At 36.4% G+C, this 17,358-nt stretch overlaps 1 protein-coding gene across 1 annotated transcript; it reads right to left on the bottom strand.

Annotated features, from left to right (window-relative positions):
* Positions 1 to 9,402: 9,402 nt before the first annotated feature.
* Positions 9,403 to 16,995, bottom strand: ATPsynD (ATP synthase, subunit D). The gene is made up of 4 exons (XM_045760353.2): positions 16,778 to 16,995; positions 14,476 to 14,644; positions 13,017 to 13,154; positions 9,403 to 9,661 (listed from the first exon to the last, which is right to left on the bottom strand). The coding sequence occupies exons 1-4, from the start codon at positions 16,897 to 16,899 to the stop codon at positions 9,575 to 9,577; spliced, it is 516 nt and encodes a 171-aa protein (XP_045616309.1). The 5' UTR covers positions 16,900 to 16,995; the 3' UTR covers positions 9,403 to 9,574.
* Positions 16,996 to 17,358: the final 363 nt, after the last annotated feature.

Below are 17,358 nucleotides of genomic sequence, written 5' to 3'. Positions count from 1 at the left end.
GTATGGTTACCACTTGCACACTTTTTTTTTTTTTTTTTTCTTCAACACCACAAACTTTTATACTATGCACAGTTATTTTGTACAAGTTTACCTATCTCAAAACACAATGTAGGCAAACAGGGCTTAATACTGTGCACTACTTACTGTATCAAGCATTGCTGGGCACTTGGTGGCCAAAAGCTGGGGGATGATGGTTTAGAAGACATTTTCCTGAAACAGTGTAAGGAAACTCTTTCCCTTAATTTTTTACATGCTAATGATTGCTTCCCATTGTCTGATATAATGATTAATATTAAATAAAGCTACAAGAATGTGTATTTAAATTAATAAAAAATATAAATAAATGAAGATGAATATGTGATAGCATTTACATGGATATGCATCTTTTAACCCTTAATCTTCACCAATCGCCCTGCAGTGATTGGGTAGGTTGTTCATATCATCTGGAGATTATTTCGCATAGCCCAGATTGCTGACAAGTCATGGTGGATGTTTGGTAACATCCCATTCCTACTTGACTGGCAACAGTCTGCATTATTGGAAAAAAAAAAAATACCCATATTTCCTTCTTTGGCATTAGCAAACTGATGCACACCATATCTGGTGCACCATCTTCCAGTCAGTGATCAAACAAGGGACCAGTAATACCATACAAAATTGCAAGGACTTTGCAGGAACTGGAGGTAACTTTACATAGTCTTCCTGGCATTGATACCTACTTTTCAGGAACTGGAAGATCGTTGTGATGAAGAGTATATTACAAATAATTAATTTGTATATTATCCATCAGAAGATGTAATAAGCTGGTCTAACAGAAAGGAAGTAAGTCTCAGAAGTATGGAGATGGTGACTTGACATAATGCTGTGTCAATGATGCTCGTATTTTAAGTCGCCAGTTGCATTATATTGGATGCTACAATATCTGATTTTCCTGAAAATGATAGTGATCTTGGTGTTAATGGGGGTTGGTTCGGGGGTAATAATGCAAGTGGAGATTTTATACGTTGTTGATTACAGCACGGCCTACTACATGTTGGAAAGTGAGCAAGGTCCTAAAGTAAATGCATTGTGTGCAAAACAACAAAACATATTGATTAGAAATGCATATTGACTGTGTCTTGGTGTTAGTAGTATGCATGGTGTTTCATTGCTCATTATTGTTTCAGACTACCCCCCTTCCCCTTCAGATCTTTTGAAAATGGCAAATCAGTGATATCCATGTATATAGTAGCGTGTAAAATGTGTGTGATATGCAATTACTGTACTGTACTAGACTTGACTCGTATAAATATTGATGTCTATGAATGTAGGATGCTAGTGAAGAGATTCATTTATTTAGTTGGAATAGTGATATGTATACATTGGCTGATCCATCCTTTAGTTGTCTCCACAGCTGATTAAACATATGCAATTAGGTCAACATACAGTATATCAAAAACATTTTTTAATGTGTGTGTACTGCTCAGCACAGTGAATCTTCAATTTGCACAAGTGATGCTTTTATGAAGAACTTCATGCAAATTATTGTTGTGCAAATCAAGATGATTACAATATCTTGAATGCCTTACTGTTTCATAGTACTGTAATTTCAAACGTAAAATGAATAATATAGCAATACCGTACAGTATAGCAACTTTAAACAAAATTTCCTTATAACACCTTGAGAATGTTTCACAAATATTAATTTAATTGAGTTATATTCATTGCTTTATTGATTTAAAGCCTATAACCCCTATACAGTATAGTATTATAATATAACTAGGCTTTCCTTTCTAAAGCTTAACTGAGCTATTTGGTTAAATGGAAACTACAGTTTTTATTTGTATGTTTTTCATGTTAAAATAGAAAGGGATGAGCCCAGTTTGGTCGCATAAAAATACCCCCCATCCAGCACCTTGTCTCCAATCACCCCTTTTCCTCATTCCTCTAATTTCATCCCACACATATGTAATCACATCAACATGTCAATTTCAGAATTGTTTTCAATTTGGTGGATAGAGAAATGGTTTAAAACAATTTACACTATGTGAAACTCAAATCAGAATACAGTATGCAGCTGTTGTGTGGTATCCATATCTCAAAAAATGTCAGTAAATTGGAAAATGTGCAAATGTGTCGCTAAATTGGTTTCAGACCTAAAACATAATATCTATGGGTTCCCCCCCCTTTTTGCAAACCAAATTGTAGACAAAAACTACTAGACACTTCAAAATGTTATAACAAAGATTATAGGGAAGACTGGGCAGCGTGAGTGTAGCTCTCAGCTCATTCCATAGGACTGGGCACCAATCCATAACTGCTCACCCAGCAGGAATTGAGGTTGTAAATCAATTGGTGGGTCACGTTCCAGATAAAACTAGTAGGCCAAGGCATAATATGAGTAATTGTAAGGGAAAGCTATAAAGCTGCTGACATGAGTCGGAAGTTGACTTCTGTATCCACCTGTGTAAAAAAAAAAAAAAAAAAAAAAAAAAAAATCTGGGGGGGCTTATTATAATTTTTGGAGGAAGGGAAATGCAGTACTGTATATGTAGGATATCACTTAAAGTAATCTACAAGTGCTTCAATTAAGAGCAAGTAGACAGCCAAAAAAAACAATTACAAGATCAAAAGAGAAAAGGTAATCTTGTAAGAATTTAATGCAATAGTTCACATGGTAAAAGGGTTGTGTGACCTGTGAGCCGTAGGTGTGACTGGCATGAGGTCAAGTAATGTACAAGTACAGTACAGTTATTTTCTTATCACCACCATCAGTAATTAAAAGATAGAATATTATATAAAGTGCCCTCCATCCAAAAAAAAAAAAAATTAATCCCACTTTCGGAACAGTTTTGGATTTAACCTTATCAATAACCAAGTGGTTTAAAAAAATAAAAGTGCACTCCATCCCAAAATCTCTAAATACTGTCAACTAGACCTTAGAATATTGTACACAGTTACTGTATATTATAAAATATGGTATAAGGTTACAGTACTGTACTCACCAGGACCAAGTTGTTCCTCTACCTACAAGCTTTGAACAATATCTAGGCAAGAATGATGGTATGAAATGAAGATAATGGTAAAAAATGGAGGCCACAATTTGAGCACTTTTAGCAACTTCCTTTTCAACCCCTACCCCAATAGTTACAGCTGCATCATGATGAGGGACCTTGTGTGCTCTGTTAACCTGAATGGTAGTTGAGTATGGCTTATAAAATTCCTCTTTTGGCCATCAGGTAGGAACTAGACCTAAACGTTAACCACTTCACCTAATTTTGTATATAGATGATGATACTGTATTGCACTATCGTATCTTACATAATACTGTGTTATGATAGGTGGTGCCTAGTCTTTCTTAATAAAGGTGGTAACAACCTAGACTAGCTCAGCTACACCATGTGGAGACTTAACCCTGGAACATTCCCCAATATCTCTATAAGACATCTGTCACATCTAAGGCAGAGGTATTGCATGTGTAAGTGTGTGACATTGTCTTCACAACAAACACTTGCCCAATTCTCCAGATTGATAATATTGAAATGGTTTACCCTAATAACTTAGCACGCAAAACCAAAGCTTCAATCTCGCCCATGTCAAGATATGGTCTTCTTCTCATTTTAATGTAATCTTTGGGCCACAAGAATGGATAAAGTTGTTAAACATAGATTCTTTAGCCGAGACTTTGATCAATGGTAATTTAAGGCTGCACCTTGAACTAATAGTCTTTAGGCACTGATGTTATCTTGCACTAGTAGAATACCAAGAAACAAGGCAGTGTCTTGACCATTACTTTATTTTGAATCGCAATCAATAGTGTTTTCCAGTTAATATTTATTGTGCATTACTTTATGTTGAAGATCTTAAGATGTACAGTACTGTACTGTATTAGTAATCTTAACTTTTGTCATATTCAACCTGGGCAACCACCCATGAATTCAAGTTCTCTTGCTAAAATCTATTATCATTAAAAGAAAATACAGTATGTGTGTTTAAGGCTGGAGGCCAGGCGGTTGACGCTAGTCTCATGGAACTTTTCACCGAGATTTGTGATTATATGGAGAGTGGTATAGGGTGGTTGGGGTCGATCCCTCGCCCCCATATCCCTCTTTAATAAGTATCAGCTCCTATTCCAAATCCCAGTGGCTCCTATTAAATCTGAAATGGGGTTTAGTTTTCCAAAGCTTTTTAAAAGATTTTCAGCAGCTCATAATATCACAACTTACAAAACATAACCGTGTTTTTAACACATACTGCATGAAAGTACTGTACCATAATTGTAAACATAACGTGTATTAGCTGAGATTATACGTTTTGAGAGAGAGGGGGCGGGGGAAAGAGACAAGCAGATCTAGGCAATGCTAGGTACCTTTTCTAATGTAACTAACATTCACCAGAAGAAGATAATGTATACAGTAACTAACATTCACCAGAAGATGTGCATCTCATTCTCAATTATCACTTTATTGAAGTCCAATTGTCTATATAAATAATGTGAAACTATTAGGTGTTGTTTTTGACACCCATTTATTTTGGATTTCTCATATTTACCGGTACTTATTAGATCTCTTATCATAGCCATTCAGGCAATCATTATGTGTTGGTATTAGTGGACCATTTTTCCAGGTACATTACACTGATTGCAATACCTCAGAAGGATGCGTGTACTGTTGCAGATGCATTCTAGCATAGGTTCATAACGGTATTCAAGGGGTCCCGGTAGTACAGTAGTCGCATTTGTTCTCAACTCACAATCGAGAATTCAGGGTTCAAATCCCGGGTGAGACAAATGGTTGGGTGCATTTCATATCACCTAATACATCTGTTCACCTAGGAGCAAGTAGGTACCCATGAGTTAGTCAGCTTGTATAGGGGTTGCATCCTGGGTGGGGTCAGTAATTCGGCCATGGATGGGAGAAGGCCTTAATATAAGCCTAATGTGTTTAAATATATTCTAGCTGTCTGTCCCCCAACACAATGAATTATTAATTATAAATTATCCCTAAAGTGCATCAAAGCTTTTAATTTGCTCATACCACCTGGGGTGTAGATAGACAAACACTTAAATTATTAGCAACTCATGTTTGTTAAATTTAGGTAGGGATAGTCCCAAGTTTTCACTGGCTGCACTTGTAATACTTTGCCATCTTGATGCCTTACATCATACAGCCAAGCACAGATGCATGCATGCATGCATGCTCGGTATGAGGAAAATGGAAAGTCACTGCACTAATACAGAATATGTATGCTTTTGTTTTTGGTGTCTCAAGCCTCCTTCAGTAATACAGAGTAAAAATGTTAAATAGTCCTATGTAAATCAGGTTCTTAGCAGGTTTTATTGCAGATATTTCTTTCAGACCAAAATTCACTAGAATTTTAGCATCAGGTAGAATATGTTAAAAGATCTTACCTGGTTGCTAATAGCCTTTCATTGCTCACTTAGATCTTGCTAGTGTAGCTACTATGAATAATTACATTTGTGTTCTCATGCTTGTTGTCTTGATACGAGCCTTGTACTGGCATCTGATGTAGGGCCTCGTTTGTGTATAATTGAAGGCTTCCACTTCTACTGTAAACTTAAATAATTTGATATTTAGTGAATTGAGAAAGTGGGAAACTGTACATTTTGTAATAAATCCTACATTAATCCTGCCCTAAACTTTTCATAGTTTTATATATACTGTACAGAATGTACATTATCTCATTGTTCTTAAATAATATAACATTTCAACATGCTTAAAGAAGGCACATATCTCTTCATATAATATTTTGTTTACCTAGACAAAGTGGCAACCTGCAGGTAACATTTATACAAAAATAATAATTTAAATATCTATTTTGTATCAAATTTGTGACTTAGGCTCATTTCATTAGCACTTGATTGTAAGGTGTACAATGTGAATGGCTAAGTAAAATTACTCGACACTGAAATGTGGTAAATATTAAACCTAAGAGTAATGGCTTAAAATTACATAAATCAGTTGATATCAAATTGTATATATATGCCAATATTTAAAAAAAGTCTTGCACTCTATTCCCCATTGCAAATGAAATATATTACTGATTTTTTATTTCTTATGTACTGTTTATTAGAACATAACTAAAAGGGTGAGATCATGTATATAAAAATTAGCATATTTTTATCCTAGTACAAAGATCAGCAAGGTTATTTATAAAGAATAACTAAAATTTAGTATCAATACTGTATTCACTGATTAATAAGATTTATACAGTATATCACTTGTAGATAATAGATGAGAAGTAATCCTTCACAGAAAAGTACCGAGTGGAAGGAATGTTAAAATTATGAAAAATATTTCCTATAAATGCGCTAATATGTAAGCTATTGGAAACTTTACAGCAGTTAGCAGAAGATACAGTACTGTATATAAAATGAATGTACTATACATTTTAACAAGAGGTATAGTAAATATTTTAAAAGTATCAATGTCTACCTCAACAGTGCTAAACATTGGTAAGCAATTTCTCTCTTAAGAAGTGATAATTTGTTAAAAGAAAAGCAAACCAATATTCATTAACCCTTAAACCGCGTATATTTCTGCGAATATAGGGTATAGTAGCGAAAAATATTTGAATTATGTAAAAATAACTAAAATGTTAAACAAATCTTCAACTTATTGGCTTCAGTGTCATGAAACTTTCATCAAAATATCTTCAAAATTGATTTTAGATGAATTTTTGAAAAATAAGAACGTTTTATTGATAAGGAAAACAGCTCCTAATAACTGGAACCGAAGAATTATGCAGTAATAAAGAAATACAAGCACCTGTCCTATGCTCAAAGAAGAACAATAGTAGTAAGAAGTGTCCACAAAGTGGATATGCAGTTGGTGCCTTTATATCATTGCCGAGTAATACATAACACAAATAATAATGAGTAACTTTATATGATCTATTTTCTTATATATCATATATTAGCATTGGACAATGTATTTATATGTTACTTTCATCAATGTCCCAAATTTTTTTTTTTTTTTTTTTTAAAGATTTGTTTTTTTTTCTCCTTTGTTTATTATCTGATTTTGTTGTAATCTTTACATCCTGGAGAATATATGTTTCCAAACCTATGTGAAGATAGGATGGAATTGGTAAACAAATTCATCAGTCCCAACTCGCAAAATTTGGGACAATTTTTTGTTTTGCCCGATTTTTTCTCCGATTTCAAATTATCTTATCTTTGCCTCTTTAGGTTGTTTTGATGATTAGGGACCATATTAGGGCTTTCTCACTTATATAAAATATACCCTAAATATATCCCCTAAATCATTATAATTATCCCTATATTTTGTGTTTTTTTGGGGTTATTTTTTCTTGACTTCAACACATATTGACCTACAACTTTCACATATTCGAGTACGAATGCCAAACAATGTTTATTAAAACATACAATTAAATTAACGAATTAAAACTACCTTTATTCATTGTTAATAACTTCACCTTCAATTATCTCTGAAACCAGAGTTTCATGAGTGGCTTCTAAAATTCCAGTTATTAACCGATTCTCACTATTTTGACTGCTCAGCTGTCTGTTCTACAATCCCATCAGAATGGATTTTTCATAAACTTTATATAGATTTATTTTTTTTGGTCTAAATTTTCCGCATACAGTATTTCAAATGTCCTATTGATTTTACAGTAAACTATACTGAGAACCTATAATCTAATTTGATGAAAATGAAGATCATATGCTATTCTGATATTATTTTATCAGAATAGCATTCTAACATTAAATGAACAATTAATGATAGTTCATATTTTTTATTCTGAATTGAATATCTGAAGTTCACAATATACATTTTTAAAATTAACTTTGATTCATTTTTCAAGTTGCACTGTGATCATTTAGACAAAGTTGGAGCATTTGCCTAGTTGATTATGAAAAAAATTGGAAAGTGTTTGTGCAAGTTTTAAAAACTTGTATGATTTGACAAAAAATAATTTACACATGTATTGCACAGTCCAAGGGTTAATGTAAATAAAAATGTTAAACTACCACCTGAAGAGCATTACCTAGCACAGTATGCCTTGCAAATCAAAATCAATCAAGCACCCTTTCTCCATGAAAATAAAATTTAGGAATTTTTAAGAGCCTCCAAGCATACTGTCTTCCATATGCATTTGTGTACCAATTTGAAGGTATTATAATCAAAACATTTCTAAATAATGAATATCCACATTACAATGAAATAATAAAGAATTTACCAAAGGTGACATGAGTGATAAGAGGAATTTTTTGCCTTCATGTGGCGAGGGGGCTAGTGTGCTATCCTGGAGCGGTACTTTTAGCTTCTATCCCCCCTCCTGCCACCTGAAGCAGTGTGCAAGTGAAAATGCCCACCACCCAAGGATCCTCAACCTGGCTGGTGCTTGACTTCCCTCTCTTGAGAGGTGCTGCAAGAAGACTCTTCACAAATTTTAGATGTAGACAGATAAATGGCTGCTGGAATTCAATCCAAGTAAGTGTAAAGTACTGAAAATGGGCAAGAGATGGAAGATGTCCAGTATTTAACTACACCATAAGGGGTAGGCAATTACAAAAAACAGTAAGACCTGGGAGTATACATCATAATATAATACCAGCTCATGTGAACAGGTTAACATCAGCATAAAGGAAGTTAGCAAACATAAGAACATTTAAGAATCTAAACCAGAATGCTTTCAAATCCATACAAACTGCATGGAAACCATTACTTCAGTATTCAGCACCAGCTTAGAACACCCACACCTTGTGGGGAAGAAAAAGGGGAGAAAAAAACTTAAAAAGGAGAAAGTTCAGAGGTTTACAACTAGATTATTACGAGAATTAAGAGGGCTCGGCTATAAGGAAAAATTGAGGGAACTCGCCCTCAAAACCTAAGAGGAGATATGATCACTACATAAAAGATTGAGGGAAATAGACAGGGTGAACAAAGGAAGTGTATTTAAATTTAAAGAAAGTAATACAAATAATGTACTCAGGGCTAGGAGTAAAATGTGTACTGTAGTTTATGAAAATTTAAAAAATATGTGTAAAGAAAAATACTGTACTGTCAAGATTATTTTTATTGATATATAATATTGAGAACCTTAGAAAAGTTGAAATTCAAGATAATTTAAAAAATAATATTAATTTTGTTGGGGGACAGGCAGCCAGTATATGCATAATATATTGAGGTACCCTGCAACAAGCTGACTAGCTCCTAGGAATCTACAGCTAGGTGATCAGAAACTTACCCAACCATTTGGTCCCACCTGGGATTTGAACCCCAGAATTCCCGATTGAGTCAAGTACAAATCCAACTGTACAATGAAGACACACATGACAATCCTACAATTATTTTAGCAAGATCAATGTTGTACAACAAATACTATACTACCATACTGAAAAGTGCCAGAACATTCAGGGTAAGAAAAAAAAATATGTCTAGATTGTAATTTATTATACAGTTATCCTGATCCGGTACAAACTCCTTAAAATTCCATTTACTGTATTTACATAATGCTTTGATTTCTTTTGACAAAATTGGTCAATATTCTTACAATTTTTTCATTCTTTTGCCTAAATAAGCACAGGAACTGAACAAATATCTTAAAACTAAGTCTCGGTACCATCCTTAGGCACATATCCAATCTGCTCCTCAGGAGTGTGGGGCCACAAGGTTGGCTTATCCAAGTTGATTGCCTGATAAGGAATAAATTATAAAATATTAATGAAACTTTCATGTGCATTTTACATAAATTACCATTACATACTATAATCACATTTATTTGTGATCTAAATAAGCTCTAATACTATATATAATAGTTGTTTACATAGCATAACTACAATTGCATCCTATCCTCTAAACATTAGTTCCCATAGCGACTATGGAGGGAAATGTACAATGTGGAAAATCTAAAAAAAAATTCTTATTGGTAGCTAGCCGGTATAGTGGCTTTGTATTTTTGTATATAGTCAATGACAACTTAAAAAAATTCTGAATGCAATGAAATTCCTCTCTGGGAAAGGTGGGAAATGGCCTTTCCCTCAGTGGCTCCCTGTAGTGAACTGCACCAAGATAGCTCTCTCTACACATGTAAGCCATATCACATTTTGAGTCATTAAAAACCTACCAGAAACCAGAGGCCAAAATTTGGCTGTCTTTTTACAGAGGAACATGGACCAGGGGATTCATAATCACCCTCATCAAAGAATCAAGCACCCAGAAAGGATGGGAAGTGAAACAACTGCAAAGTTCAGAAAAAGTTGAGAAACTATGTAGCAAATGACTTCAATCAACCAACTCGGTAGTTGGGTCTTATCTACCCTAGTTACAGCTGCCGCAACCAGGTGACAATACCACATGAGCTGCCGGCCTCCCCTGTTAACCCTCAGTCCAGAGCCAAAGAAATACCAATCAATGTGCCTTGTAGGGAGGAGAGGATCCAGGGAGCCACCAAGACCACCCCTTTCCCCAGAAAGAGGCATGTCTCATTTTACTGCTGGTTTTCTCGTGGGGCTTCTGTGGCTTGCTAGCCACAAAATGGAGAATAGAACAAACCATGAAAGTAGAGCAAAGATCAAACTGGTACAGGGAAGAGACCAGGATGGGAAACCAGACCCAGGACAACAAGTTTGATGAAGACCAGAAACACTGACCCAATGATGAGCTGCCAGGACCCCATTAGGACGCTTACCAGATATCAGTTCAAGACAATACAGCAACTAGTGCCACAAACTTCTAATCATGTGTGCGAGGGTATATCGTGGGCTGGCTTGAATGTACGACTGCAGATTACCAGAGTTTAATGAATCTTTGAACAAAGGAACAAAGAAGCCAGAACAACAAACTCTTCCTGAAGCAACAGCATCAGACAACAAATGATGCACTCTGACCCAGACATACCAGGAATCAATAGTTATAACACCCCCCTGGAAGCCAATTCTCATTGTGCCATAAGTCCACATAATACAAAATAAGCCATCATGACTGAAGAACAAGACTCGTGCAAAATGCAGCATGACATTCCCTAACTCTACAACTGGAAATGATGGACAACAAAAGTGAAGCCTTAAAACAAATAATATGCTGACTGAAGGGGCAACCAAGAACTGAGGAGACAATAGAACCCCCCCCCCAAAAAAAAAAAATCCCGCTAAAAACCAAGACAGTTCAGGTAAAAATCTTATAATACAACTGACAAAACAACAGTGCCACAGTATTATTGATGTCAAAAGCCACAAAGACAAGAGACAACAGTATCCGACAGAAGATGCCAGTCATCAAACAAAGGCAAAAGGAATAGGACCACCAAAATGGAAGACAAACAATGAAGGGACATAAAAGAGCCAGAAAACTTACTCCTGCTGAAACAAAAAAATGTAGGTGGGAGACCAACAGCTCAGCCACCTGTGCGCCATACAAATGACAAATGAGAGAGCCAAATTCACCCCCTCCCCCAAAACCGAAGACTCCACATCAACAGGAAGCAATGGCTAAACTGCCTCTGCTAAAGGGGTGATCCCCAGAGAAGGCCGAGCTACACCCACCCTGAACTTTAAAGCTCTCAGATGTCCTAGAGGACATCTAAACTTAGGACAGGTGTAATCCACCAGCAGCTCCAATTCTAAAATCCCTAAACATCAGAAGGGGCAGACTCTAGGGTAACTAAAACATCAAGCCCCAAAAACAAATACAAAAAAAAAAAAAAAAAAAAAAAAAAAAAATAAACCCAAATGTGTCTGCTACCTGTTAAGCCCCATCACTACAAAAATAAAAAATGAAGAAAAATTAATAGATGAAAACTCGGTTAAAACAGAGACCCACAAAACAAATTGTGGGCCTTTATGTGGAAGGTAATGCCCATACAATAGCCAACAGAGGGAACAGTACAAATGATTATCAGCACACAGCAAAACCAATGGAATGTCACATCAAAGACCTGCGGGGCTTACTAGGGCCTGAAGGTAAAGACCAAGCAGGTAATCCAGGCACTAGGGAACACTCACCGATTAGGAACCAACACAAAATGCAGCACCAAGAAAATACATGGCTCAAATAGCATCACTAGCATGCCATATGTACAAACATGTGAACCCAAGTGCACCTCATTAACAAACACTAGAATGCCCCCACCCAACCTCAGAGAGAGTCAAATACCCTTGCACTGGTCACGTTGAGGCACCCCCTTTCAGGAGGCCAACTTTTATGCGATAAACACCCAAATGCACCAGTGAAGAAACCCTGTCAGGACAGGTAACACGAGCAAATGCCTAGGGAAGGGCTGCCCTAAGTACATGTAGCTCTAGGCTAATTTCCAAAGTCTACACAATAAATGAGACTTGTAGACACATATGGGAAGTAAACACTAAAGAATGAAACGATACACAAACAAATGCCCCCCTCCCTCCGGGATAGGAGTCTGAAGAATGACACTAGAAAAATGCAGGATCTGAAGAGCTGGAAACTCAATACACTGTCAAGAATCGAGTGTTGTCAGGTGAAAGATACAGTTATTGACAAAGTTGGCAGCTCCCATGGTACTGTCACCTGGGTGGTGATTAGCTTGTTACTAGGGAGTGTATGACCCAACTACTAGGTGGATTGTTTGCAGCATTATTTGCTGCACTAGATTGTTTACTTTATGTGAACCTTCCAGTTGTCTTTTGCATCACTTCCTTTCTGGGGGTTTTATTCTTCACCAAGGGTGATCATTAATCCCCTGCTATCCATGCCTCAGTGGGACACGTTTTGGTTTTGCTCTTCGATTGGTTTTAAGAACTCGCCAGGAGTTATAAGTATGGAGCTATCTCAGTGCAGCTAGCTATAGGGCGCCACAGTTCAGTACCCTCCAGAAAATCAATGCAATTAAGAGTTGCCAGATTTCTTTCAAATATAGCTTAAAATGAAGCTAAAAAATCTAGGCTTTCATCTGAAATTAAAAAATAAATTACCAAATATTGAAAAAACATGGCTCTGGCCCCTTAAGAGTTTGATACTTCATTCTACTGCATACACTTCTCATTAAAAACACAAATACGAGGAAGAAAAACATACCTCATCAGGGAACTGCTCTGCATATTCTTCCATGGTCATCTGTTCGAATGGAACCATATTTTCCCATTTCACCAGTTCTTCCTTCAACTTCACAATACGAGCTTCACTTTGTTTAACAAAGACCTCGGTTTCAGCTGCCTGGAGAAAAAAGCAGCTGCCAAATTCAAGAAATCTCGACAACCTTACCAACTGGCAGTGTTTACTATGCTACTTTATCCTACAAATATTTGCAACCACCGCCTACAAATAAGAATACTACATTTAGAGCAAAGATTACTTTGCCAACCCTAAATAATGTTACTCATTCTTTGATTTACAGATATTTGCAAGTCTAACATATTATTGATCAAATAATACCAAACAAGATTTCAGCAGGTAATCGTCACATTCATTAACTTTATCCATGTGTCTGCTGGAGAATTCAAGTTAAGCCAAATAATTAAATCTGAATACCCTTATTATAGTAGGTGAACATGTGTATGGTTCAGCACCCAAGTCCCAGTTTTGGTTGTATCAGACTGGCCCACATTCCATTTTGTAGCTCTGTTATAACTAACCAATTTACTTTATTAGAAAGCAATATTTCAGATTTCAATCAGCATGTAAAGAAAATAATTACCCCTTGGGTTGAAGAATGTTCCCACATCAATTCTAAGATTCACCACTCATTAATAATTCAAAATATATTAAGTTATGTATTAATCCTGCTGCTGCCTACTTGTTATGGTAATCCTCCCAGTTTCATATAAATTAAAAAAATTAATAAAGATTTAGCAAAAATAAACTAGCTTTCTTTAAATATACCAAGACATTAAACTTTGCATAATCAATAAAATATATAACTAAACAAATTTTTTTTTTTGAGTGAATTTTCCAGCAGAAGACATGGACCAAGTAACCTAAAACTAAGCTGTAGATTTTCCAAGTCATTGAATATCAAATGCAAGAAATAAGCACTCACACTAAGGAATTTTATTTTAGCAGAATGAAACCTGAAAAACTTGCCCTTTCTGTTTACCAAGGTTGGCAAGTCATACAACTGACATTTTACAAGACTTGGGTTTATGACACTTGACCTATTTTGGCCAACCATCTTATTCACATAAACTGCACTAATAAATGCTAAGTGAACCACTATACAAAACTCCCAGAAATCACCAAAACTTATTCTGCTATTTGTATTAGAATATTCCAAATCCATAAACTCCACACTGAAAACTTGTGACAATATTATTTCTCTTATGCATCCTGAACCTGTTCAATTGGTACTTGCCCAGGATGTAAAGTTTGCCAACCCAGGGTTGGCAAACTTGCCTATATGGCAAATCCCACCTGTTCTCCCATATTGTGCATCTTTATTATTAATTAGAAACTTGAAAAATATAAAAATACTGCATGAATGGTCCAATTCTTATTAATATAATTAAAATACATTCCTTAGATATTAAATATTACTTACAGCTTGCTTTTCAATTTCTGTAATCTGTCCAGATACAGTGTCAGCTGGATAAGGGACCTCTAATGCTTCATATTGTTTTTTAAAATTATCAACCATACCAGGAACATCAATACGTGCCTGATAAGCAGCAAACTGTATCTTTGGTATGGTCTCTGGCAGTGATAAAACTCTGGAAAAAATAAAAATAAATGTAAACTACAAAATAATATAAATATGTATAATACAAATCAGGAAAGCATACGACTGCATTGTGGAGGGCAAATTAGGGCAATTTGACAAATTCCATGGTTTATTTATACAGTACTACAAATTAAACCATACACACATACTTTTGTATATTTATACAAATACTGTAATAGCAGTCAAATTTATACAAATTTAGCAGTCTTCGTGGCACAGTGGCAAGACACTTGCCCCGCACTTTGAGACTGATTTGGCCCGGGTTCATATCCTAGCCGGGAAGGATTGACTGGCGCCAATCCTTAACTGTATGCCTCTGTTCACTCAGCAGTGAAAGGGTACTTTGTTATTTCCATTTGCTTCAAAATCTGAAATGGCCGAGGGATTTGGAGTTTGGGGGCGATGTTATTTTGGGTGCGTTTGGGTCTTTTCTGGGATCCACCCCTTCCAATATGAGTGAAAACAATTTGGTGGGTTGTATTCCAGGGAAAATTTGGAACAAGGACCTGCCCAAAACTATGCATGCTAGTGGCTTTATAGGAATATAAAAATGCTTATATATAAAAATATAAATAACATTCCTCTAAACAATGAATCAAATTCACCTACCAGATCTGACTCCAAATTCTCTGCCATTTCATCCTTTCATGATTTGCCCGAAACGCTATGCGTACTAGTGACTTTAGGTATTGTATGTACTACCTCTATCTTTAAATCTAACAATGTTTGTACTGTAACACTGCAACTACTGTATCTATGTATTGTTCCTAAATAAAATTATTATTATTATAAATATAATTCATATTACCCAGTAACCACTCAGTATGTTTCTCTACATTGTTACTTCTCTAAAATTTATAAAAAAACGTTGTCAAAGTCCTCATCAACAACTTGCTGTTACTTTTTTTTCCACACTTGTGTGGCCTGCACAGTTTTCCATGCTTTATCCCAGTTGGATGATACTGTAGTACATGGAAATGCTATTTACAAAATTTTCTAGTGTTTGTTCTATTATGCAGTACTGTATATTATTATTGTTATTTAGGGCAGCAATGGGACTATTTCCTTCCAATCCAAATTCAGCACTAAGCCATATGCATCCTGACAGTCCAAATTTTGGAGATGGCGAGAGTATAATCCTTTTATGATAGAATATAGCAGTCAGCAGGATGACGAGTCACAGCTCAGAAGTATCATTGTAATCTGTAGATAAGGGATAAGCAAATTAGTCCAGAACCTGACAGACAGTAACCGGCCTAGGCACAGCTCATATGCGACGATGTAGTCCTGTAGTTATGGAGCCAAGTGTGTGTTGTAGTCAGGATAACGTCTTTATCAAGGAGCACAGAAGCGACGTGAGGATTTTACATCTTGCATTCCTGTAAAACGACTAGCACGCATAGCATTTTGGGCAGGTCCTTAATTCTAATTTTCCCCAGAATACGACCTGCCAAATCATTTAACAACCAGGTACCCGTTCACTGCTTGGTGAACAGAGGCTACAGTTGAGGATTGGCACCCAGTCAGTCCTCCCCGGCCAGGATACTAAAGCAGGTCAAAGCGCTCGCGAAGCGCGGGGCAAGTGTCTTACCACCGAGCCACAGACTGTGGGGATTAAGGTAAAGCAGGTAGCTGCATAGTTGGGTTCTGGTGGAGTGAAAGTATGGGCAATATAGCAAGTGTTCTATGGCTCCTCCTTGTGGGCTCCACCAGCAAGCTGGAGTCGTTCATCCCAAGACGGCAAGAGATGGGCAGGGAGTAGCGTAGGACCCGTGTGTAAACCTGCCAGACAAACACCCAGTACCCGGGTGTCATGACCATACCATGGGCTGGGGTATACTTCACTAAACACTTGTATACAACTGTTGCATACAAGTGTTACTGATGTATAGGCCGCCACCGGCACAGTGCCTCAAAAATAATTAAATCACACCTTAATCCATTATAATTGTATTTGCTTTCACTTGTACAATAGCACTACCGTTCATATAAACAATCAGCACTCACTTAAACTTGTAGAAAGTGTTTTAGACCGGTGTACATTACTAACTGCTATAGTACATTTGTGGTAGAGGGAAGGATCCGCTTAACAAATTTGCCGGCCTAACCTTCACAACCTTACCTTCTAAGGTAGGTATCGGACTTCCCTTTAAAGGCGTTGAACATGGCCTTCTGTCCCTCGGGAACCCGAGCAGCAAACGCCGCCCAGTCAATAGAGGAAGCTGCAATTCTACGAGCAGCCATTTTCCCGTGGACCGGCTGTGGCAGAGACGAGGGAGCCGGAGCAGCTGACTGACCAGTACACACAGATGGCGCAGCTGTGCCTCCCACACTGAGTCTCTCCAATACTCACCACAGTCCAAAACCTTCCCACCAATCACGTTAAAAACGTCATAGTGACGTCACACATATTAAAAAGTCTATATATCATATGTAAAAAAGTTCTTTTATTTTTTTATAATTTAGGTTAGGTGAGATTAAGATATGGTAGACCAGGTTAGGGTTACCTAGATTACGTTAGGTTAGAATAGGTTCGTTTAAAGAATAAGCATGACGAAACATAGCAGATCTTTTGGATCTTTTTGTAACAGAAAATTCAGGAAAGTGTTGCCCTAATCGGTAGCATATTGGAAAACCATATGATCTTTAATTTTGTAGATTGTTTTTCTTAATTTATTATTAATTTATATATATTTATATATA

Source organism: Procambarus clarkii, chromosome 66 (genome assembly GCF_040958095.1).
Source record: "Procambarus clarkii isolate CNS0578487 chromosome 66, FALCON_Pclarkii_2.0, whole genome shotgun sequence".
Taxonomy (NCBI): Eukaryota; Metazoa; Arthropoda; class Malacostraca; order Decapoda; family Cambaridae; genus Procambarus; species Procambarus clarkii.
The sequence above is the reverse complement of the archived record's forward strand: the minus strand, read 5'-3'. Positions and strand labels throughout refer to the sequence as shown.

Bases quoted from the DNA above. Each gene is read 5' to 3' on its own strand.
- ATPsynD (XM_045760353.2), bottom strand. From the start codon at position 16,899: ATGGCTGCTCGTAGAATTGCAGCTTCCTCTATTGACTGGGCGGCGTTT. The intron at 14,645-16,777 runs GTAAGGTTGTGA...TATTTTTTCCAG, and splicing joins TCCGATACCTACCTTAGAAG to AGTTTTATCACTGCCAGAGA. The intron at 13,155-14,475 runs GTAAGTAATATT...TTTTTTCTCCAG, and splicing joins CAGAAATTGAAAAGCAAGCT to GCAGCTGAAACCGAGGTCTT.